Source organism: Hippocampus bargibanti, linkage group LG05 (genome assembly GCF_051943395.1).
Source record: "Hippocampus bargibanti isolate YZ-2025 linkage group LG05, ASM5194339v1, whole genome shotgun sequence".
In the NCBI taxonomy this organism is placed as follows: Eukaryota; Metazoa; Chordata; class Actinopteri; order Syngnathiformes; family Syngnathidae; genus Hippocampus; species Hippocampus bargibanti.
In genome coordinates this window covers 31,242,896-31,267,656 of record NC_142738.1, presented here as the reverse complement: position 1 = coordinate 31,267,656, position 24,761 = coordinate 31,242,896, and the positions used below count along the sequence as shown (strand labels likewise).

At 42.2% G+C, this 24,761-nt stretch overlaps 1 protein-coding gene across 1 annotated transcript in view; it reads left to right on the top strand.

Annotated features, from left to right (window-relative positions):
* Positions 1-1,107: 1,107 nt before the first annotated feature.
* The window catches only part of LOC148898522 (anoctamin-1-like), a 94,068-nt gene continuing 70,414 nt past the window's right edge, over positions 1,108-24,761 (top strand). The window contains 7 exon segments of the mRNA XM_088995729.1: positions 1,108-1,442; positions 3,783-4,148; positions 12,080-12,178; positions 12,747-12,898; positions 14,167-14,221; positions 21,142-21,190; positions 22,657-22,712. Of these exon segments, the coding sequence (XP_088851855.1) occupies positions 1,347-1,442; positions 3,783-4,148; positions 12,080-12,178; positions 12,747-12,898; positions 14,167-14,221; positions 21,142-21,190; positions 22,657-22,712 (873 nt within the window). The 5' untranslated portion in view covers positions 1,108-1,346.

Sequence of the window (24,761 nt, the reverse complement as noted above, 5' to 3'; positions counted from 1 at the left end):
AAGTGTACAATGGGTCCTTCCATAGCTACCCACCTAGCTATCCATTAGCTAGCCCTATATGTGCAATCTATTTAGTACTATCTATCGTGTTTTTCTCTTGCCTTAAACTGGCGTTGTTATCAATTTTGCTCATATGCTACCTACCTAGCTATTTGCTATCTATTATCTATCATTTCCATTTCGGCGGCTTGCGACGTATTTCGCGGACACTCGAGGGGAAGAACATGGCAAAGGGGTTCAGTACAATATTTAGGAAGAGCAAAGGATCGCGAGAAATATAGATAAATAGTTCTTATCACTTTCTATAAAAATTAATAAGCCTAATATTGGATTGATGTTGATTTGATTAATATTCAATGCCTCTTTGAGACTCGTTTCCTTCGGCGTCCGACTGAGTCCGAACGTGTGCATTGGGCGACCTCTTCTGCCTTCTTCGTTAGCAGGGAGAGCGATTTTTCAACAGCGCGTAGGAGTGGGAGCCATGTGTATTTGGGTCAGCAGAACGACACAGTCATAAAAATTGATAATAAGAAATATAAAATGATAAAAATGACACCAAAAATTATAAGACTGGTGTTTGGTGAATAATAGTATTCAATCGAAAACATTCTTTAAAAACAACTGATTGACATCATATCCTATTCTGTCGTCTCAACCTAGCGTCGGCCATTTTGAATGTTTTGAGATTTACGACCGTTTGACTCACGACCGTTTTGTCGGAACGGGAGCTGGTTGTAACTCGTTTTTAAAATCGCACATTGTAACAATAGAACAATACATTGTTCAAATAAGCCTATTTCAGGTTGTGGTGTGCCAGGAGATTTTTTTTTTCAATGAAAGAAACGTGCCTTTGCTCAAAACAAAGATACAAAATGAAAACACTGATTTACTGTATTTTTTTTCTTCTTCAAAACGCTTGAATCACAGTTGACCTTTCAGCAATTTCAATCCAACTGCCTGAAAAGCTTGCGGGAGACAGGGAGATTTCGGAAAGGATACTGTTGAGGGAGAGACCGACAGGAAGTGAGGGAGTTTGCCTTGTGTTCATCAGAGTTTTATGTCTGTCTAAGTTTAGATGTTGGCCCAAACTCAGCCTCTCAAGTAGCGAGGCTTCGCGGGTCAGCACAACCGCTCCACATGGTGACGGAAACAGATGGAAACAGCACTTTAATCGTAAACTTTTATGGAGAGACAGTCAAGCCATTGAGAGGCATGAGGATACTTTGAATCCAGATACACAATCAGTTGAAATCTCACAACTAGCAGACAACACAATTGAGGAGAAAAACAGCCAGGACGACTCAACCTTGCTATCCCTCTTTGACAGATCAGTGTCGAGACCGACAATGAAAGATGAGGCAGAGCTTCGGGACCTTTCTGGATCTTCGGCGCAGCAGATTCCACATTTCCTGCAAGATGTCGTCTTCCATGGCAAATTTGAGGTGAGTCTCAAGCACACAGAATGTAACTAGGCATCATTTTTGACATCATAGTGGTGTGGTCACCCTGATGGGTGATGCCATCCATCCCATTTTATTCAGATGTATGCTAGTCCTAATTGGTAAGACAATGTAGCGACCCATGTTGTTGCTCAAGTGAAAACGTACTGTTTTGTGTAGTAATTAGTAATTCAAGACAAACCATTATCGCAATTAATATCTGAACATGGATTAATCAGGGTTAGCATAAAAACATTCAGCTACTTTGATTTTTGAAATTGAAAACTACTTTTGGTTACATGCGGAGTAACCAATTTAACACAAACATTAGAAATGAGAAACTTGCTACAAATACCTGTAATGACATGATAGTCATGTGTGGTAATTAATCGTCCGTCCATCCATCCATCCATCCATCCATCCATCCATCCATCCATCCATCCATCCATCCATCCATCCATCCATACATACATACATACATACATACATACATACATCCATACACCCATGCATACATGCATGCATGCATACATGCATACATACATGCATACATACATACATACATACATACATACATACATCCATACACCCATGCATGCATGCATACATGCATACATACATACATACATACATACATACATACATACATACATACATACATACATACATACATACATACATGCATGCATGCATATGCATACATACATACATACATACTACATACATACATACATACATACATACATACATACATGCATACATGCATGCATGCATGCATATGCATACATACATACATACATACATACATACATACATACATACATTTATTTATTTATTTATTTATTTATTTATTTATTTGTTTGTTTATTGTTTATTTACTTTGGAATGTGGGAGGACCCGGTGGAAAAACATGCAAACTCCGCACAAGGAGGCGGGAGACAGGATTGAACCCATAACCTCTTCACTGTGAGGTCGACACATTCACCACGGGACCACCTTGTGTGTGTGAAAATGTATTCTGATTACATTTGTGAAAGTAATCAAAGCGAAGAAATGATTTTACGCATTGCTTTAAACATTGATTTTGGATCAAAATGACCAGAACGGTAATTTAAAGGACAACCGACATCACTTTTTTTGTTTCCTAACTGACATCAGAAAAACGTTTTATAACATCTAAAATACCCAAAACACGCAGGCTGATATTTTTAGTGAAATGCAAAACACCAATAAAAATGACTTAAAGTGTCCAAAAACTACTTCAAATTGAACCCGGAAGTGGCCAGAAGGTCCCGCCCCCTTGTTCGTGGTGTCACGCCTTGCTGGAGAATCAAAACAATGGCTTCAGTGTGGTGGAATCTTTGTAAAATACGCGCAGTAGAAGTCATTTGAAGCCATTTTACAAATTATGGACACAACTTGTCCTGGGGCGTCGGTTGTGTATTTGACAAACATTCCACCGCATATAGCTATATTTTACGTTTTAAGACTCGCGCTGAATATTCCGGAAGTCTTGTTTTTGAGTTGGTGACGAGTCCGTACGTGACGTTACTGAAGGAACGCCCCTGACCGAAAAAAAAGGACACATTGTATCAGTCCTTCCATCACGTCAATGCTTGTTTGGTCTGAAAACCTCGTGTTGCGCCAGAATAGGGTGTCCAAGCTCCATATAAGGAATTTATCAGCCTGTGGAAAAGCAATACACTGTCATGTCTACAAGAGGTCGCTATTTTGTGCCTCTTTTCTGGGATGCTACATTGCAGTCCAGATGCCTCAAAATGACACAGAATAAATTATTTAACCGATTGCAAACATGTATGCTTTCCTCTTCAGAACTATTTGAATCACATTCATAACTGGATGTGTAACAAGAAAGCATATTCTCCGAATCTGAAGCCATTGTTTTGATTCTCCAGCAATGCAAGACGTCTTGGCGTGACGTCACGAACTGGAGGTGGGACTTCCTGAAAATGCCCAATACGCAGCTCAATTTTTTGCAGATTTTGGACACTTTAAATCATTTTTATTGGTGTTTCGCATTTGAATAGAAATATCACACTACGTGTTTTGGGTATTTTAGATGCTATAAGACGTTTTTTCTGATGTCAGTTAGGAAACAAAAAAGTCACATCGGTTGTCCTTTAAAATGTTGCTCTGTTTTTAGAAATGCTAATACAATTGTTGCAGAATCTCTCCAAGATAATCTTCTCTGCATCGATAAGAATAAAAAAATAAAATAAATAAATAAAGCAGCTATATGTGAAGCATTAATAAAAAAAGTGATACCACCATTTTTGCCACATCATAAATGTGAACTATTTTGTATTGTCTAACTTTTGTCAGCTACTGAAGACGCTCAACCCAGAGGAAAATGGCCATTGTCAACATGGCCTCTACTTTGAAGACGGTCAGCGGCATGTGGACTACGTTCTCACCTATGCTTTGAAGAAATCGTCTCTGGGACGTTCCATTGGCTGCTCAACACATTTGTTGACGGAAAATGCTGTTGCCCGCAACCTGCGAAGTAGTCATCAGCCCTCATCTCCTCAAAAAGGCTCCATATTGTCCCAAACCTCAACACTATTCAATGTGGATCGACGCTCCCCGGGAAAGCACTTTAGTGGCCAGGAGGATCAAAAAAACTTAAGGAGAGAAGAGTTTGAAGGGAAACTTCGAGATATGGGCCTGGAACTAGAAATTGATGAAGAAGTGAGTTTTATGTTCTTTTTTTTTAAATTTGGACTGACTATAAATGTAATTAATGATTTCAAATGCACCCGCGTTATGATGCCTGTAGACTGGCATTCATATAAGAGGAAATCTGTAACCTGATCTGGTGGCCGTGTAGAACCGATGTCCTCATGTGTTACCCAATTCTGCAGTACTTAAAGGACAACCGACATCACTTTTTGTTTCCTAACTGACATCAGAAAAATGTTTTAGAGCATCTAAAATACCCAAAACACGCAAGATGATATGTTTAGTCATAATGCTTAAAGTGTGCTGAAACTGCAAAAAATTGAAAACGGAAGTGGCCAGTTTCAGAAAGTCCCGCCCCCTTGTTTGTGACGTCACGCCAAGACGTCTTGCCTTGCTCGAGAATCAAAATAATGGTGTCAGATTCGGAGAACATGCTTTCTGTTTACTCATCCAGTTACAGTAAAGTCTCGTTATATCGATATCGGATATATCGATAGTCTCGGTTATATCGATATTTTTTCGGACTCCCTTGAATATCGATATAACGAGACTTTACTGTCTATGATTCAAATAGTACTGAAGAGGAAGCATACATGTTTGCAATCGATTAAAGAATTTATTCAGTGTCATTTTCAGGCAACATTGGGAGGAAATGTATCACCAAAAAGAGGCAGAAGATAGCGACAAAGCTCCGTGGAAAACCGGCTGATTTGTTTCCTTAGAATTTTTGTCAGCGAATATCAAATAGATGCTCGGTGCAACACACAACGATTCACCATGGCGTTATTTATGTGTTTTCCTTCTAATTTCGCCATCAACACGGATCAACACCAAGTTTTCAGACCAAACAATGTACCGCAAAATGCACTGTGAGTCCTTTTCTCGTTCAGGGGCGTTCCTTCCGTGACGTCAGGAATCGTCACCAACTCAAAAACAAGTCTTTCGGAATATTCAGCGCGAGTCTTAAAACGTAAAATATAGCTATATGCGGTGGAACCTTTGTAAAATACGCTCAGTAGAAGTCATTTGAAGCCATTTGACAAATTATGGACACAACTTGTCCGGAGGCGTCGGTTGTCCAAAAACAGTTCAATCTCATAGCCAGGGATTTAAAGGACAACCGACGCCCTTGGACAAGTTGTGTCCATAATTTGTAAAATCGCTTCAAATGACATCTACTGAGCATATTTTACAAATATTCCACCACTAATGCCTTGTACTTCGTTTCGATATCACAATTCTTACATTTCCCCATGATTCAAATTGGTGTTGAACGACTGTATATAAGGAGACTATGTTTCAGATGCTATTGAAGCAGTAATGAAAGATGTTAGCTCTGCTACACCTACACCGACGGCTCGAATTGATATGGGAGGACTCCTTTCATCGATTGCAAACATTTATGCTTTCCTCTTCAGAACTATTTGAATCATGTTCATAACTGGATGAGTAACAAGAAAGCATCTTCTCCGAATCTGAAGCCATTGTTTTGATTCTCCAGCAAGGCAAGACATACGACTTGGCGTGACGTCATGAACAAGGGGGCGGGACCTTCTGAAACTGCCCACTTCCGGGGTTCAATTTGAAGTCGTTTTTGGACACGTGAATTCATTTTGATTGGTGTTTTGCATTTTAGATGCTAGAAAACGTTTTTCTGATGTCAGTTAGGAAACAAAAAAAAATGGTGTCTGTTGTCCTTTAAATAGAAAAGTCATTATTACTTACTAACTGGGTTAGCCTGAATAATCAGAAACCATCATACTAGATCCATAGTGTGTGGTTGAGTGAACAACTCACACCTTCTTGTGCATGTAAAATGGCCTGAAACGTCACACGAAGGGAGAAAAGAATGACCCTCTCTTGGGAAACATCTGCATGCAAACAGGAAACTGTGGTTGAAGCAAGTTCCCACACTGTTACACTCAAAAGGCTGCAATTGAACCCTAAAAGTGTTCTGTCTCTGATTGCATATTGTTGGATTGATCAACTGGCATGTGTAATTAGAGGTTTCAAGTTCACAACATGGTAAAAGGTAAGTGGCTAGTCACTTATATAGCACTTGCCTACCCTTTATAATCAAAGTGCTTGATCCTGTTTTTCTTACCTACTGATGGTGCGGTAAGAGGGGTCACTGGGGGTTCAGTCCCTTGTTCAATCTCTGGATTGGGAGACAGCCAGTTTATCACTGAAGCATACCGCCAAGTTAGCGACCTCTTCTTCTTTTTCTTTCAGCTTTTCACTTCAAGGATCGCCACAGCGAATCAGTGTCCTCCACTGAACCCTGTTTTGTGCATCATCTTCTCTCACACCAGCTTGATTCATGTCATCTTTGGCAACATCCATAAACCTCCTCTTGAGCCTTCCTTTCGGTCTCACCTGGCAGTTCAAGTCTCAGCATTTTTCTCCCAATATATTCACTCTCTCTCATCTGGACATGTCCAAACCATCTCAATCTGGCTTCTCTGATATGAGTTGTCCCTCCTATCCTCCTACCATTCCTGATCCTATCCACCCTGATGACTCCCAAAGAAAACCTCAACATCTTCAGCTCTGCGACCTCCAGCTCTGCGACCTCCAGCTCTGCTTCCTGTCTTTTCTTCAGTGGCACTGTCTCCAGTCCAATTATAATGGCTGGTCTCACCATTGTTAATATACCTTTCTTTTCATCCTAGCTGAAAGTCATCTATCACAAATCACACCTTATATTTTTCTCCAGCTTTTCCAGCCTGCCTGTACACGCTTCTTCGCCTCTTTTCCACACTCCCCATAGCTCTAGACAGTTGACCCCAAGTACTTAAAATCTTCCACCTTCTTTATCTCTTCTCCCAGTAACCGCACTTTTATACTTGGGTCCCTCTCATTCGCACACATACATTCCGCCTTGCTTCATTCCTCTCCTTTCCAGGGCAAACCTCCACCTCTCTAGTCTCTCCTCCACCTGTTCCCTCCTCTCGCGACACATCACAATGTCATCTGCGAACATCATCATCCAACGAGATTCCTTTCATCATCTGTCTGTCTATCCATCACCATCGCGAATAAGAAGGAGCTCAGAGCTGACCTCCGATTAAGTCCCACCTCCACCTTGAATTCCTTTGTCGCACCTCTCACACCTTCGTCACAACTCTCTTATAGTCATCATACATGTCCTGCACCACTCTGACATACTTTTCTGTCACTCCAGACTTCCTCATGCAATACCACAGTTCTTCTCTTGGCACAACAACATACTGGTCGCTTTCTCCAGATATACAAAGACACAATGCAGTTCCCTCTGAACTTCTCTGTATTTCTCCATCAGCATTCTTAAAGTAAAAACTGTATCTATCGTACATTTGTTTGGCATGAAACCATACTGTTGTTCATAAATGCTCACTCCTGCACTTAGCCTAGCTTCAACTACTCTTTCCCATAGTTTCATTGTATAGCTCATCAAATTAATTCTTCTGTAGTTACAACTCTACACATCTGCGTTGTTCTTAAAAATGGGCACCAGTACACTTCGCCCTACTTCGTCAGGCATATTTTCACCATGTAAGATCTTGATAAACCAGTCAGAAACACCACTGCCACCTCTCCTACACAGTTCCATACCTCGATTGGTAAACCATCAAGCCCGAGTGCCTTTCCAGCCTTCACCTTCTTCAGTGCCCTCCTCACTTCACCCTTGGTAATCTTTGTAATCATAAGTAAGCTTGGCGCCTCCTCCTTAGAGCGTCAACTGGGGAGAATGATTTCCTCCCTGCCCACATACTCTACGCAGCCATTCATAAGCGAGCTTGGCGGATCGAGGCCTGAACTCGTTGGCAGCACTTCAGCATAGTCGGGCGCTGATTGGTGTCAGGTCGCGTATAGCCTTGAAGCCTCTCATGTGACTGTGTGCGTGCGTTTATGTGAAGCACAGTACACAGCCAATTGCAAGCGAGCTCAGCCGCAAAAAGGCGCGCAATACAAAATCTGTCATGATCTGGTTGGCGACCAACAGGTGGCGCTGTCGGCCCCGCCTGCACCTGCACAGGTGCTGGTCGTCCCGATCAGCGGCAGACTGCTACGTTCTGATTGACGACCAACGGGTAGCACTGTCGGCCCTGCCTGCAGCCTCGCAGGTGCTGGTCGTTCCAATCAGTGGCAGTCAAATGGACTCCCGGCACGACCATTCGGCGTCGCGTCATTGTATGCAATTGTATGCATTGTGCATGCATTGTATGCTGTGCATGTGCTTGTTTCACCATGGCGAACTTTAGATGATTTTGATGTTTTAGATTTTGTTCCTGCTGACTTTATTTTAATACAATTTGTCAAACACAACCTCCTGCTCCCTCCTGCCTGCGTTTTGAGATCCACAACCCGCCATCACCACTTTGCGAACCGTGACAAAATGTAGTTTACAGCATATCTGTCCGAATATTTTTCACTAAAATGATTGTATGTACTGTCACAACATTGTAACTCGAATGTTTGTAAATTGGGGAGCGTCTGGAATCTCAAATACTCCTTACTCTGGCTGATGGTTACTTGGCTACTATAGACTGAGCGGAGGAGGCAGATTTATTGATGCAATCCCATTGAACTTTCTGAATATGACCAAAACTATCCAGAGCACGGAGAAGAAAAATACCAGGAGGGAATCGATGAGAAGATTTCTTCAGCCGTCATCTGTACTTTTTTGAAGGTGTCGGACGTTTCACCTCCTATTCAAGAGGCTTCGTCAGCGAACTGAAGTCTTATTGGTCGTATCGGCCACAGGGAGTAGTCCTCTGCTCCCCCCAACCTGAGAGCAGGGACCTATCATAGCAGTGTCCGGCACCGCCATGTCTGGACAGTAGGAATTTATATATAGGGCCGAAACTAGGAGTAAGACTTTAGTTCGCTGAAGAAGCATCTTGGATGAGAAGCGAAACATCCAACACCTTCAAAGAAGTACAGATGACGGCTTAAGAAAACTTTTCATCGATCTGGCTGCATTCTTAAAGTGGTTTAAGAAAAACATCTCATTATATTTTCAATGTGTCAAATGAAACTGGGAGGAACAGTGGCTGACAGCTGGACATATATCCCTCACAGTTCAGAGGTGATGGGTTCAAATATGGGCTGTCGGCTGACTGCGTGTTGTTTGCACGTTCTCTCCGGGCCTGTGTTTTCTTTATGTCCTCTCTGTGTCTTCCGGTTTCCGCTAATGGTGTGGGAATGTGAGTGTGAATGCTTGTTTTGCTTTATGCGCCTTGCGACCACTCAGGGTGTGCCTGGCCTCACCGTCGAGTCATCTTGGATAGGCTCCAGCACCCTGGTGAGGATAAGCAGTGAATGGATGTACGAGATGTATTAGACATTCTCTGTCTGGGCTTCAGGACCAATGATTAAAACTTGAATTTTGGCATGGTTGAGACAAAAAAAGTTCCCTGCCATCTGGGATTTTATGTCTAAATATAGAAAAAGAGCACATTGGATTGATGTCATCAAGTCACATGAAGATGTACAGTTGCTAATTATAAATGCAGCTGTGGAAATCCACTCTGTGCTTCCTGGTAACGCGACCAAGGGGGAACATATCACAAAGAGACGAAAAAAGGCCCAAAATGATTTCATGGATTTTCAACAAGCATGTCTAAATTTAGCATATAAATTCTGCTTTCCACTTTGTATCGATGAAAAGTTTTCTTCAGCCGTCATCTGTACTTCTTTGAAGGTGTCGGATGTTTCGCTTCTTATCCAAGAGCTTCTTCAGCCAACTATAGTCTTATTGGTAGTATCGGCCCTATATATATATCCCTACTGTCCAGACATGGCGGTGCCGGACTCTGCTACGATAGGTCCCTGCTCTCAGGTTGGGGGGGAGCAGAGGACTACTCCCTGTGGCTCCACTGATTGTTCCTGTTGTCCTGACTAACGACTGGCCTGATTGCCCCACTTGCTCTGGTATCCCCTCATCAGCATTACTAATCCTATGTTGCCTAAGCAGGCTGTTGTACGAACGATCAAAATTGAACCTCACGCCACCATATTGGTTTAGTGAAGAATTTAGCTGTTTTATGAAAATAGCTTCTTTTACTCCCCTTTCAAATCATCTATGTTCGTTTGCTAAGATTTTAACCTCATTTTCGTCAAATGAGTGGTTGCTAGCTTTTAGGTGCATATGTACTGAAGAAACCTTTTCATCGATGGACCACTACGGTACGACTGAGAGCTTACACAGACGTATTTCCACTTTGTAGTTTTTCATATCATAATAAGAATAATAATAACAATAAATAGCTGAGATTGACTCCAGAAACCATGTGACCCTCGTGAGGATAAGTCGATGAGAAAATGAGTAGATGGACCAATGGGTATATTATTGTTTGAATGATTTGTTCTTGATTAATTTTATTATATTATACTCTGCTTCTACTTCATCTTCTGGTTGTTTTGCTTTATATGATGAGTCCAATAATACATAATAATGAATAACAGTTGAGTTGAAGTTTTTAGGTTTTATTGTTAAACCTGAGCCTGCATCTGGAGACCTTTCCACATATGTGAATTGTCAGGGGCAAGATAATAGACGTGATATCAGACTTGTCAGCTATTATAATTCCATTTCACAACTGATCTGACCAGCATGATTATATTTTTACTATGCAATTGTTAAAACCATTCATAAAACAGCGATTAAATGTGCAACTTATAAAGAAATCTTCCTTTGAGGAGCAATCCAAAATTTCAAGGGAGGCACCCTCGGTAAACTCATTGAAATTCAAAAGGATAGTCATCTCTCACCTTCCCTACAGACAACGTGAGGGTCCGATGTACTCAGCCCCACACCAATTCTTCACAGGTCACCCCTATACAGTGAAACCTCGGTTTACGAAGTTTTCGGTTTCCGAACGTTACATTTATGAAAATTTTACCTCTGATTACAAGCCACAATGAGTGATGTGACGTTCGCGAACGAGGCCGTTCTCCTAACAAGGAAATGGTGGCCACTGTTTTTGTCCTCTATTCCCCGCCCCCAGTCTTCAGTTAAAGCCACGTGATTGGTCAAGAACGCAGCAGTGGGGGATGGGGTTACAGACAGAAAGAGAGTGAGGCTGTTCTCCAAAAAACAAAATGGCGTCTTTGGTTAAAGCCACGTGATTGTTCAAGAACCCAGCAGTGGGGGGGGGGGGGGGGGCTTAAACATTAAAGAGACCGGCAGACAGAGAGTGAGAAAACACACACGAAAGGGAGATGACAGAGCTTGAAACAAAAAAACAAAAGTGAAAAAAGTGACATAGTGAGAAAATGGATAGAAAACAGTGAAATTTGGACCCATTTCAACTTTGATAGTTCAAAAGCAGAGACTGGAAGGTTAAAATATCCCATCAATCAGGCTCCACAAATAACCCGCACAAGCCATCTGTACACTTGCTGCAAAAAGCTATCAACCTAGCTAAACAGATCACAATTGATGAAGAACTAGATACAATTATCAGAGAAAGCACCTACAAGGGATCATTCCTCAAATGGTGAAAGAAGAAGGCTATGTTCCTCATCAAGTGTTTAATGCTGAGGAAACCGGACACTCCATTCTATCAAGTCATTAACGACCATCACAAAGGTAAATAAAATGACTTTATCGTACAGGGCAGTTAATTTCTTTAATCGTAATACCATAGCACATATACATAAAATAAGGTATATTATGTGTAGTTTTAAGGCATTGAAAATTAGAAAGTAGAAAATCATGTTTTATGGGGACATGGGAACGGATTATTCTCACTTTAATGGTTTCCTATAGGAAATACATTTTTGGGATACACACTTTTGGCCTTACGCATTCTGTCTGGTAACCAATTAAGTTCGTAAGCCAAGGTCCCACTGTACTACGAATATGGATTCATTCTCCTGACGTTTACTGTTGCATTTGTTCGCTGTTGGTACACCGTTGTAATAACATATTGTTTGTGTCTTGTTCGCCATAGTCCAAGAATCTAGGTGTGGGCTTTGTGAAAATTCATGTTCCTTGGAATGTTCTCTGTCGAGAAGCAGAGTTCATGAAGCTAAAGATGCCCACCAAAAGGGTAAGGATTAGTGACACTTTCCACTGAAGTTCTGCTTCATCTATACGAGGGGTGCCCAATACGTACGTCGCCGGTCCATTGTTAGAGGTATAGAGAGAAAAACAAAAACAAGCAAAGAAATGAACAATTGCACACATTAGTTTGTTTGCGTACATGTTATTAATATGATCTTTTTCTGTTGTTGCACAAATATACCATTAGTATCACCTTAACCTACGGTTACACGTGAGCTACGATCGTAAACAAAAGTGTCCCCTATACCTCCATTCCAGGTCTTCCGCTAAAGTAGGGAGTGATTCCCTATCTAAAAAAACTTTTGTGGCTACCTTATTTTTCTGTTTCATTCGTCTTTGGAGCCGTTATGGCCACGTGTAAGTATGTAATGTATGTAGCATGTCGTGTTGTAATGGGTCGATCGCGGGAGGTTGATCGAAAAGTAGATCTTCGGTCAAAAAGTTTCGGCACCCCTGATGTATACAGAGAGGAGACTGGGAGAATTGACAAAGGACATTTTTTTGCGATGAACCAATGCATATCGATGGGATTACAAATGTATTCTTGTTTGTAGGTATACGAAGTTAAAAAGTCAAGCGGCGTACTCGAGAAACTTAATTTATTGATCACTAAAGTACTTCAGCCTCTTCATCCTCATGTTGAGGAGCCTGAACCAAAGAACATCAAACATCTGTCGCATACTTTCTCCAGGGAAAAGCTACATTTGTAAGTACACAGTTTTGTTGTCCCAATTCTCCTGAACATGTTTATGTAGGAACGACAATAAAATGAAGTACTGTTTCCGTGCGTCGCGCACTTAGCTCTTTGGTCAATCTGTACTTATTGTTCGGTATTCATATTCTTTAGCTTGCATGTTTGAACAAAAATGTTTGGGTTTAGGTCTAATTGCTTAGAATCCGACGCCTCCGACAAGTTCTCATCGCTCATCTCATTTTCCGTGTCGCTTATTCCTCATTAGGGTCGCGGGGGTTGCTGGAGCCTATCTCAGCTGTCTTCGGGCACGAGGCGGGGGACACCCTGAATTGGTTGACAGCCAATCACAGGGCACACAAAGACATACAACAGTCACTCTCACACTCAGACCTTGGGACAATTTGGAGTGGTCAATCTGCCTGCCATGCATGTTTTTGGAGTGTGGGAGGAAACCGGAGGACCCGGAGAAAACCCACGCGGGTCCGGGGAGAACATGCAAACTCCACACAGGGAGGCCGGACCGGGACGCGAACCGGCGACCTCTGCACTGTGAAGCCGGTGTGCTAACCACTCGGCTACCGGGCCGCCCCCTCCGACAAGTTGTGTCCATAATTTGTAAAATGGCTTCAAATGACTTCTACTGAGCGTATTTGACAAAGATTCCACAGCATATAGCTATATTTTACCTTTTAAGACTCGTTCTGAATATTCCGAAAGTCTTGTTTTTGAGTTGGTGACGAGTCCTCACGTCGCATGACTGAAGGAACGCCCCTGACCGAGAAACGACATACTGTCGCAGTCGTTTCATCACCTCAATGCAGTTTGCGGTACTTTGTTTGGTCTGAAAACTTCGTGTTGATGGCAAAATTAGAAGGAAAACACATAAATAATGCCATGGTGAATCGTTGTGTGTTGCACCAAGACAACTATTTGATATTCGCTGACAAAAATTGTGAGGAATTAATCAGCCCGTTAAATTCAAATTGTCGATGTATTACAAAAGGCCTGGTCGTCGACTGGTTAGCACACCGGCTTCACAGTGCAGAGGTTGTGGGCCTCCGGTCCGGCCTCCAGATATGGAGTTTGCATGTTCTCCCGTGCCCGCATGAATTTTCTCTGTGTCCTCTGGTTTCCTCCCACATTCAACTTGTCTACTCCATCCTAATCGTATTTTGGTTTCAGCACCGCTAACAGTTAATGCCCTGCCCGAGGATTTGGAAACTGTGGTTGCCCTTTTTTGTTAAATGTTGATGTTTTTGTGTGCTTCATTGTGTCACCAGGTTTGACCTTTCAGACAAGGATTGCTTTTTTGACAGTAAAACCAAGAGCTCAATAGTAAGTCAAACTGAGATCTATCAAATATTCCCAAACCCAGAAAACTTCCAAGCATGTGTCTTTTAATGAAATGAACAATGTTATCCCACTCTGCTTTGCTTGAATTTGCTTGTTAACTCTGAAATTGTCAATCTTTGCATGTTCTTTGCACACTGTGACCAATTACTGTACTTAGTGCCATAGAATTCAATTAACTAAATACGTAGAATGTTTGGTTAAAATGGGCAATTTATTGTTTGAGATACAGTATAATTGACATAATATAATAAAAGATTTAGCAACATTGACTTTGTTAAAACACTTAATTTTGGACAAAATTTTAAAAAGGATCAGTTTCGAATCAAATTAGGCCTGATCCACCAAATAATTTGAAACAATATTCTTCAATGGAATTTTTATGTACAGTAAAGTCTCGTTATATCGATATCGGATATATCGATAGTCCCGGTTATATCGATACTATTTCTATGCACGCACGGAGAAAATTACATGCAAACAGGGTCGGATATATCGATAGTCCCGGTTATATCGATATTTTTTCGGACTCCCTTGAATATCGATATAACGAGACTTTACTGTATTTAAATTCTCTGTAAGCAGTTATCTTATCTGGGGCTTTATTCTCCTGGCAGGTTCACCCATGGCAAACAAGTCATTAGGGAGGGATCTGACTAAGTATGGCTTAAAAGACAACTAATGAACAAAAAAAAAATGGATTTTATTTTTCATCAACCAGGCAGCCAATTTTTTTGTGCTAGGCCTGGAGTTAGGGCTTGTTGACGGACACCTGGTGGCAGGACCTGCACCAAGGGGGCTCAGATGGAAAGGACAACATGGGATACCCTTTTCAAACACCACATCTGTGAGAAGGGTCAATGAGGTTGGGTGATGTGTGAGCTGGAAAAAAACCTGTATTTGTGTCCTGCTTTGCATAGTGTGTGGACAAGTTTCCTGCCTGGCTCACCTTGGCTTAATTTCTTTTTGCTGACAAGCCCCTTTTATTTCTTTTTCTGCTTGTCTTTCCTTGAGAAATTCATAGCTTTGGTACTTGTGGTTGTCACGATCTGGTTGGCGACCAACAGATAGCGCTGTCGGCCCTGCCGGCAGCCGCGCAGGCAGCCGCGCAGGTGTGGGTCGTTCCAATCAGTGGCAGTTAAAAGAACTCCCGGCACGACCATTCGGGGTCAGATCATTGTAGTGTGTATGTGTTTGCTGCACCCTGTCAGGTTTGTTTCAGCTTGGCAGATTTTTTTACTCTTGGTTTTCTTTGATACTTTGTATTTTGCTGTTCAGATGATTTTGGTGTTTTAGATTTTTTTCCTGCTGACTTTATTTTAATACAATTTGTCGAATACAACCTGCTGCTCCCTCCTGCCTGCTTTTTTTTGATCCACAACCGCCATCACCACCTTGCAAACCGTGACAGTGGTGTTTTGTATGACGAAGCAGACACGCGTTATCCTTAGTATATATTTGACCGTGACTTCTTTGCATCAGCCAACATGGGGAAAAGTAGGACATTTACACACATGCGCGGAAATGACAAATGCAAGGTACGGGAAGTCTGTGCATCCAAACAACCTATATAAAAGTTTGGTGGTTAATACACCACATTACCTCCCCCTTAGCTTAAAGGTAATTTCAACAATGTCTTAACTGTAATTTCAATGACCTTAGCCTTCATTCCGCATAACAATTTCTAAACAATAAACTCAATCTGAACACTTTTAATGACAAAGTCACATTCAATCTTTGTAACGTGAAGGCCGTTGTGTTTTACGTCCTGAACATCTCAAAACCACTGTCTCCTGTTCACGTGGTTCTGGCGGGTCTCGTGTACAAACTGGTGGTGTCAGGTCCTGTGGACTTTGGCTCGCCAAGGTCTCTGACTTGCTCAGCACTTTGTTCATGTCCATGATCAAAAGTGTCCGATCGGTCTCGAGGGGACAATTGGTCTCCATGGCGCCTGTATACCTGGTCAGTCTCACCTTGCACCTGGCATGACACCGGTCCAGTGTGTTGTGTCACTAATCCAGGGATCCATTTGGAGTGCTCTCCAGCCGTGTTGCGGATATAGACAGGATCGTCCACATCAAACTGTCTTTTGGCAGCTTCACGATCATGTTCCTCCTCCCTGAACTGTCTGTTCCTCACTGTCTCAGAGATGTTCGGTTTCAGGAAATCCAGCCGTGTTTGCACATGTATTTTTAAGAACAGGTCTGCTGGTGTCTCTTCAGTTGTACTGTTCGGTGTTGTGCGATAACGCAGCAAGAAGTGTAAGATCTTATCCTCAACTAAGGGTCTCTCTTCACACTAAGGGTCTCTCCTTCAAGCTTCTTCATGTCTGCCTTGAAGGTGGCAATGTATCTCTCACCGAGTCCATTTGTAGGATTAGGCTTGGGTGCTCCAGTCATATGAAGGATTCCATTTTTTTTTTCATGAAGAGCTGGAACCCATTTGACATGAAGGTTGTGGCATTGTCAGTGACAATCTGTTCCGATATGGCTTGTGCTGCAAACAACCTTTTGAGCCTTGCGATGGTGGCTGCTGAGGTTATCTGTGATTTTTTGAAGACCTCAAGCTATTTGGAGTAAGCATTGACCACTATCATAAACATGTGATTCATGAATGGACCTGCAAAATCAATTAGATCCTTCTCTACAGTCCTCCAGGAAACTCCCATGGGTGTAGGGGAACATGTCGTGGTATGTGTTGTTCTCCCTGGCAAGTTTCATATTCCCTGCAGACCTTCTGTGCGTCCTTGTCAATATTGGGCCACCTTTTTTCTTTTTTGGTTTCTTCTTGGTTGTGCAAGAATAAAGTCTGCTGGCTTTATCTCGGGCAGAAACCGATGGTTGTTTTTTCGTCATATCTTCAGACTCACAGAGATAAATCATGCTTTGGAAGCCTCGGTGTCCTCAGATAATTTGGCATTGAAATTAGCACTTAAACATAGCTTCTTTGTTTTCATTGGTTTTGTGATATCTTTGTCAGTCAGATCTGTTGGCTTCATGTCATCATTATCGATGTCGTCATCTTGCATGAGTTCTGGAACCACAGATGCGGCCCACTCGCTGTGTTTGACAGGTGCGCAGCTTTCATCTTTCTCAAGGCGCTCCAGTTCTTTTTCAACTTTGTTTTTCATTGCAAAAGGCAAAACACGGGCCTTGTGAAATTTAGGGTTCAGAGTTCAGGTTTGACAGATATGGATGCCTTAATGTCCCTAACTCATCTTTGAAAACATCGTCATGTTTTCCGAATATTTCAGGGATTGACTTGGGTCTTGGAGATGACAGCATTTTGTTTTTTGTCACTGTTTTGATCGTTTCCCAGTTCAATTTTATCTAGCCACTCTCGTCCACGGAGTGACGGCCCATTAACTACCACAACTATCAGTGGTAAGTCAGCAGTCTGATTTTCATATCACACTTTAACCATAAATTGACCTTTTACCAGGAATTGGTTTGCCTAAATAGCCCTTTAGTGCTACACAACTCCCCTCTAGTTGTGTATGTGAGAATGACCGCTCATACATATTTTCAGAGATCATGTTGACTCCAGCCCCTGTGTCATTTTCGTCTAGACCATTGATGTCAAAAACGGCCTTGTATGGTCTCTGGCTGCCATTAGCATTCTACACGTGGATTTGTAACATAGTAACATCATCATATTTTTCGTCAGTTTGCACATAGCCCGACATTTTACTATTATTCATCTCTTTGCTGATCTTCCCCCTTTTTTGTTAACATTAAATGGCTGTGCCCGAGCCTGACATGCCTTTTGAATATGACCTTGGGGAGTGGGCAGTGGCAGGTCTGTTTGATCTGTGATCTGTGATGTGGTTAGGCGTCCCAGCCACCACGAGTCTCCCTGTCTAAGTGAACATGCCACATAGACAGTAGGTTACTGTAGGGCCTGTCTACCTACGCATGTAAAGCCTGGACCCAGCGTGGAGTAAACCACTAGACTGGTTTAACGGGCATGAAGGTGGGTCCAGCAAAGCGTTGTGGAGCACAAGTAGGGCACAGTGAGACACGTAGACACTGTGGGTCATCCACTGCATCCCGATCCATCTTCAGCCATCTTGACTCTGTCTTGCCACTGGATTCAGATGGTGCCTCTAGATTGGGAGACGGGTCATGTTCCATCTTTTTCAGAAAGAGGACTGGAAGGTATTTTCCAACTGCAGAGAGATGAGATTTTCCTGGTAAAGTCTTCCGAGGAGAGGAAAGTCTCTCTCTTCTCTCTTGGCAGTCCATCGAAGTCGAAGATGACATAGCTTCCATTCTTATGTGGAGTATTGGAGAGTGGTTATTGTTGCTATCGGCGATGTCACTGTATGTGTCTATGAAGCCCGATTCTGGAGCCAAAAATCCTGCCACATTCAGGACATGTGAGGCCCGGACCAGGCTGCCGGGGCAGTACTGGAGCAGCACAAAGGTGTCTTCCCTGGTGCCGCACGATCCTCTTCTGGGTGCATTTGTCTTCAAGGTGTGTCACCCCTTCATGGCATAAGGAATGCCAAAGTGGGCTGTGAGCTGCAGCAGACTTCAGATCGCTGCACTTGATGGTGCAGTTCATTGAAGTCTGTTTAAGCTGGTCTTTGTATCGCAGCTTAGGACCACTAGGCTTCCTATTCGCTGACAAGAGTTGTCCATAAAGCACCTGTCGAGGCAAGCGGCAGCGAGGCATACGGATGACATGTCCAACCCACCGGAGTTGCCTCTTTGCTAGTATAGCCTCAATACTGGTGGAGGCAGTGCGTTGAAGGATGTCAGTGTGTGGGATCCTGCCAGGTGATGCTAAGGATTCGTTGGAGGCACCTGATGTGGAATGCATCAAGGCGTCTCACATGGCGTCGATAGATGGTCCAGGCTTCTACGCCATATAGCGGCATGGACACACACACTGCTTGGTAGACTGTGACTTTTGTTGGAGTTCTTAAGTGGTTGTTTTCAAGCACACGAGTACGCAATCTGCCAAAAGCTTTGGAGGCTTGATTGATCCGGGCCTGGACGTCATCATCAATTAGACAGGCGGGTGTTAGAATGCTGCCGAGGTAGCTGAATTGCAGGACAACCTTGAGGGGTCTGCCACTGAGGGTGAACACGGGGGATGGAGAACTTTCTTTTGCCATGACCTCCGTTGACTGTATGGGACTTAGCACACACAGTCTACAATACATGTATTTTTTTTACTTGGAGATATGTTCGACCATGTACCTCGGAGTATCTTATAAGGCATGCTCTGGGAGTCTGACGGTAGTAAATGCTCAAGTCCAAGTGTCAGAGTCTTGATCTACAGTACATTAGATGTTTCCATTGAGTGTTGCACACAGCTAGGATTACCCTTCATCACTAATTTTGTTTATAGTCTATAAGGACAGAATTTGTGGTATCAGTCGTGGCATGGGTGGTGTCCAACTTTGTGGTCTCAGTATTATATCTCTGCTTGTTGAAGGATGTGGTGCTGTTAGCTTCATCAAGCTGAGATCTTAATATCTCAGTGGAGTGGTTTGTAAAATGGATGTGATACCGTCACAAGTGGAGAAGTTCAAGTAACTTGAGCTGGAGAAGATGAAGTGGCGAATGAACAGGCAGGGTCTGCAGTGCTATGGACTCTGTATCGGTCCATCATGTAAGCGGAGCTGAAAAGTGAATCTCTGGATTTACTTCCAAGGAGCCACTGCTCCTTGAGAGGAGCAAAATAAAGTGGCTCAGACATCTTGTCAGGATGCCGCCTGTCTGCCTCCCTTGTCAGATGTTCAGATCATTCGACACTGGTTGCAGGACTTGATGTTCCAGGACATTCTATTGAGACTATGTCCATCAGCTGGCTTGGAAACATTTCAGGGCCTTCAATGAGTGAACAATCATTTGGGAAGATGGAAGTCTATCCTTCCCTGTTTAAGTTGCTCCACCCACAACCAGAGATTGGATAAACGGAAGAGAATGATAATAAGAGGATAAAATTCACTTTGTCTATTCATCCCTGCGCCGAAAAAAAATCAAATAAGACTATTTGTTAATGTCAAACAAAGTAGCATAACTATTATACAAATCAAACAAACAGGTTTAAAGGACAACCAACACCATTTTTGTGTTTCCTAACTGACACCAGAAAAACATTTTATAGCATCTAAAATACCCAAAACACGCAGGCTGATATTTTAGTCAAATGCAAAACACCAATAAAGATGACTTAAAGTGTGCTAAAACGGCAAGAAATTGAGCGACGAATTGGGGATTTTCAGAAAGTCCCACCCCCAGTTTGTGACATCACGGCAAGACGACTTGCCTTGCTCGAGAATCAAATAGCTCCAGATTAAGAGATTCGATGCTTTCTTGTTATTCATCAAGTTATGAATATGATTGAAATAGTTCTGAAGAGGAAAGCATAAATGTTTGCAATCGATTAAAGGAGTCCTCCCATATCAATCCCATTAATGACAGAAATGTAGACCCCAGAAAATGCAGAAGATGGCGCCCAAGGTCCGTTGGAAATGGGCTGATTTGTCTGCTGGGAATTTGTCAGCGAATATCAAATAGTAGTCTTGGTGCAACACACAATGAATCACCATCGTGTTATTTATGTGTTTTCCTTCTAATTTCGCCATCAACACGGATCAACACAAAGTTTTCAGACCAAACAAATTATGTATATGCGGTGGAATCTTAGAAGTTGTAGAAGTCATTTCAAGTGATTTTACAAATTATGGACACAACTTGTCCGGAGGCGTCGGTTGTCCTTTCATGGAAATCATATAACTTCTTGGCGAGGTTAGCAAAATTCTGAGTGAACATGTGGACTGAACTGAAACTAAACCCAACAAAAATCACTAGTCTTTGCTGTCTGGATGAAACCACAAATGTCATGAGTGTTTCAGTAGCAATGCATTTATCAACTCACTTTTCTTTTAGGTGTATGAGATACTAAAGAGGACTAAATGCAAGGCAAAGTACAACATGGGTAAGTCTGACAGTTTCAATGAAGCTAATCAAAATTCAAATTAAATGATATTACAAATTAATTTAATCAAAACAATCCGTTCTTAAAATATTTTTCTTTTCATGTTATAGGATGTTGTCCAAATCAATACAGACACGGTCTTTCGGATCACAAGTAGCCTTGATGACCTTAATAAATTACATACATGAAATTATACTCCAGGCTGACTGACACTGTTTTGTTGATATTACACCATTTGAGAAGAAATATTTTTTTATACTAAATATAATCCATAAATAAGAAATTAAGTCTAAAATCTGATGTTTGATTTTGTGTGGCACGTCATGCAGCAAACTTGACCACACACTTGGAGCATACATGGAATGATGGAATGACACACATCTTGAGGATTTTTTTTTTGATTTGGTAACTTGCTAATAGAATTACAATTTTACGGGAGCAGTCACAGCATGACACAACGGTGACCCTTCAGTCCAAACCCAAATTCCGACATACAAAATTCAATGTAATGCTGTTCACCCTCGAGGCTTCAAAGTGATACGAGAGTACCTGTTGAACATGGGGTATTTTTCCATGATCACATTTCAGTACAATGTGCACTTGTCAGTGGAGCCGCAGGGAGTAGTCCTCTGCTCCCCCCAACCTGAGAATAGGGACCAATCATAGCAGAGTCCGGCACCGTCACGTCTGGACAGTAGGGATATATATAGGGCCGATACTCCCAGTAAGACTTTAGTTTGCTGACGAAGTTTCTTGGATAAGAAGCGAAACGTCCGACATGTTCAAAAAAGTACAGATGACGGCTCAAGAAACCTTTTCATCGGTGCATTTGAAAGTGGCACTGGATCTTCACACTCATACATTGCTTGAGTCGTTAGTGAGGAATCTCAGTGTGGGAGGGTGGTTATTATGTAAACCAATCCCAGTTTGCGGTCCTTGAGTCAGCAAAGCAAACCCGGGAGATTCACGTCTGCCGAACGTTCGTTTGGCAATTTGCATACTCGGCACGGCAGCCAATTAGAAGCCTGTTTCGTGCTTTGGACTATACCGTGACTGAAAATTATACTTGAGAGTTTTGAAAGGCGCTTAGAAAGAGGAGTCCACGTGGCTTTGAGCAGACAACGCAACACAAAAATTGCATTGTACACAATGATTACAAACGACAACTGGAGCAAAATCTTCAGCAAGTGATATTTACCATCAATTAAGCAAGGGAGCATTTGTGCTAGGTACTTCCTTAATCTAAAACATCATTTATACTTTGCAACAATGTTTTTTTGTTTTGCGATTAGTCGTCTTATTGTGTTTCAAGTTGCAAAAATGGGGCAGGCAACTTTCTGCCCGGGCAGGCAACTTTTCAGAGTTGTCTGCCCGTGTGTCCACTAACGTTTTTTTTTTTTTAATGAGATTCAGACACTGTAATTGACCATGATTAGTGACAATAATTATTATTTTTTTCTGTGCAGGTATCACCAGTCTTCTAGGTAGTGGTGTCTATACAGCTGCTTATCCTCTCCATGATGTAAGTTGAACTTGCAGAGCAACAGAACACACCATCAGAAAGAATACTTCAATGAAAATGGAAATATTTATGATCACAATATGAAGTTGGTTCTGCATCGCCATTTTGTCAGTCCATATCTGGAAGTCCCACAGGAGCTACGATGAAAAGGTTTCTTCAGCTGTCATCTGTACTTCTTTGAAGGTGTCAGACGTTTCGCTTCTTATCCAAGAAATTTCGTCAGCAAACTAAAGTCTTACTGGTAGTTTCGGCCCTATATATATATATATATATATATATATATATATATCTACTGTACAGACATGGCGGTGCCAGACTCTGCTATGATAGGTCCCTGCCATCTCAGTCTGGCCTCTCTGACTTTCTCTCCAAAGCCTCTAATATGAGTTGTCCCTCTAATGTACTCCTTCCTGATCCTATCCAACCTGGTCACTCCCAAAGAAAACATCAACATCTTCAGCTCTGCTACCTCCAGCTCTGCTTCCTGTCTTTTCTTCAGTGGCACTGTCTCCAGACGAAACATCATGGCTGGTCTCACCACCTTTTTATATACCTTCCCTTTCATCCTAGCTGAAACCCTTCTGTCACACATCACACCTGACATTTTTCTCCAGCCGCTCCAGCCTGCCTGGACACGCTTCTTCATCTCTTTTCCATACTCTCCATTCCTCTGGACAGTTGACTCCAAGTACTTAAAATCCTCCACCTCCTTGATCTCTTCTCCCTGTAGCATTACTCTTGCACTTGGATCCCTCTCATTCACACACATATATTCCGTCTTGCTGCAACTGATTCCTTCTTTCCTCTCCTTTCCAGGGCATACCTCCACCTCTCTAGTTTCTCCACCACCTTTTTAACATGAACATTGCAACCTAAAAACACAACCATCTCTCTCTCTCTCTCTCTCTCTCTCTCTCTCTCTCTCTCTCTCTCTCTCTCTCTCTCTCTCTCTCTCTCTCTCTCTCTCTCTCTCTCTCTCTCTCTCTCTCTCTGTCCCTATTTATGTCTGTCACATGGCGTGTTGGTACCTATCCCGGCTGTCCAGTAGGCGGGGGACATCCTGGAATATTTCCTGGCCAATCGCAGGGCACATCACGTTTTCAAATCATCCTCTGCTTGCTTTAAAATTATACTCTTCAGGACCAATTTTTTTCTGCATTTGCTTGGCCACAAAATGTATCTTGGCTCAGACTGTCAGCTGTTTCCCATTGATGAAAATAAGCATATTTTCTCAATGACTTCTAATAGTTGTGCCTTTGTTAGCTGAACACACAAGATCCTCGAGCCACATCCTTGACTTTCTACTGTCTTTCTTTTTTAGGATGTATTAATATGGTCAATTTCGGCACCCCAAACTACTTAACGAACACAGACATATGCACACTTGCTTTCTTTGGTGCCGTGACTAGGGGCTGATGCACGATACAAAAATAAAATTGTGATATTAAGTAGTTCTCACCAAACACGTCTGCTTTATTTTTTTGTTGAATCTTTGTTGCACAATACAAACTGGTCTGCTCACAATGGACACTACACGAGGAAATGTCTCACCAAACTCTCACAATGGGACGCGGCATGACAAGAACATCTGATTTGCGGCCAAACAGTCTGCTTTTTCATGAAATATTATTGCGCTATACTAACGCACAGGGTTAGTAGATGGTTTGAAAGGGGAGTAAAAGCAGCAATTTTAATAAAACAGCTAAATCCTTCACTAAACCGATATGGTGGGGTGAGGTTCAATTTGGATCGTTCGTACAATAGACTGCTTTGGCAACATATGATTAGTTATGATGATGAGGTGATCCAGAGCAAATAGGGCAATCAGGCTAGTCAGGAGCAATCAGTGGAGCCACAGGGAGTTGTCCTCTGCTCCCCCCAACATGAGAGCAGGGACCTATCATAGCAGAGTCCGGCACTGCCATGTCTGAACAGTAGGGATATATATATATATATATACAGTAAAGTCTCGTTATATCGATATTTAAGGGAGTCCGAAAAAAGATCGATATAACCGGGACTATCGATATATCCGACCCTGTTTGCATG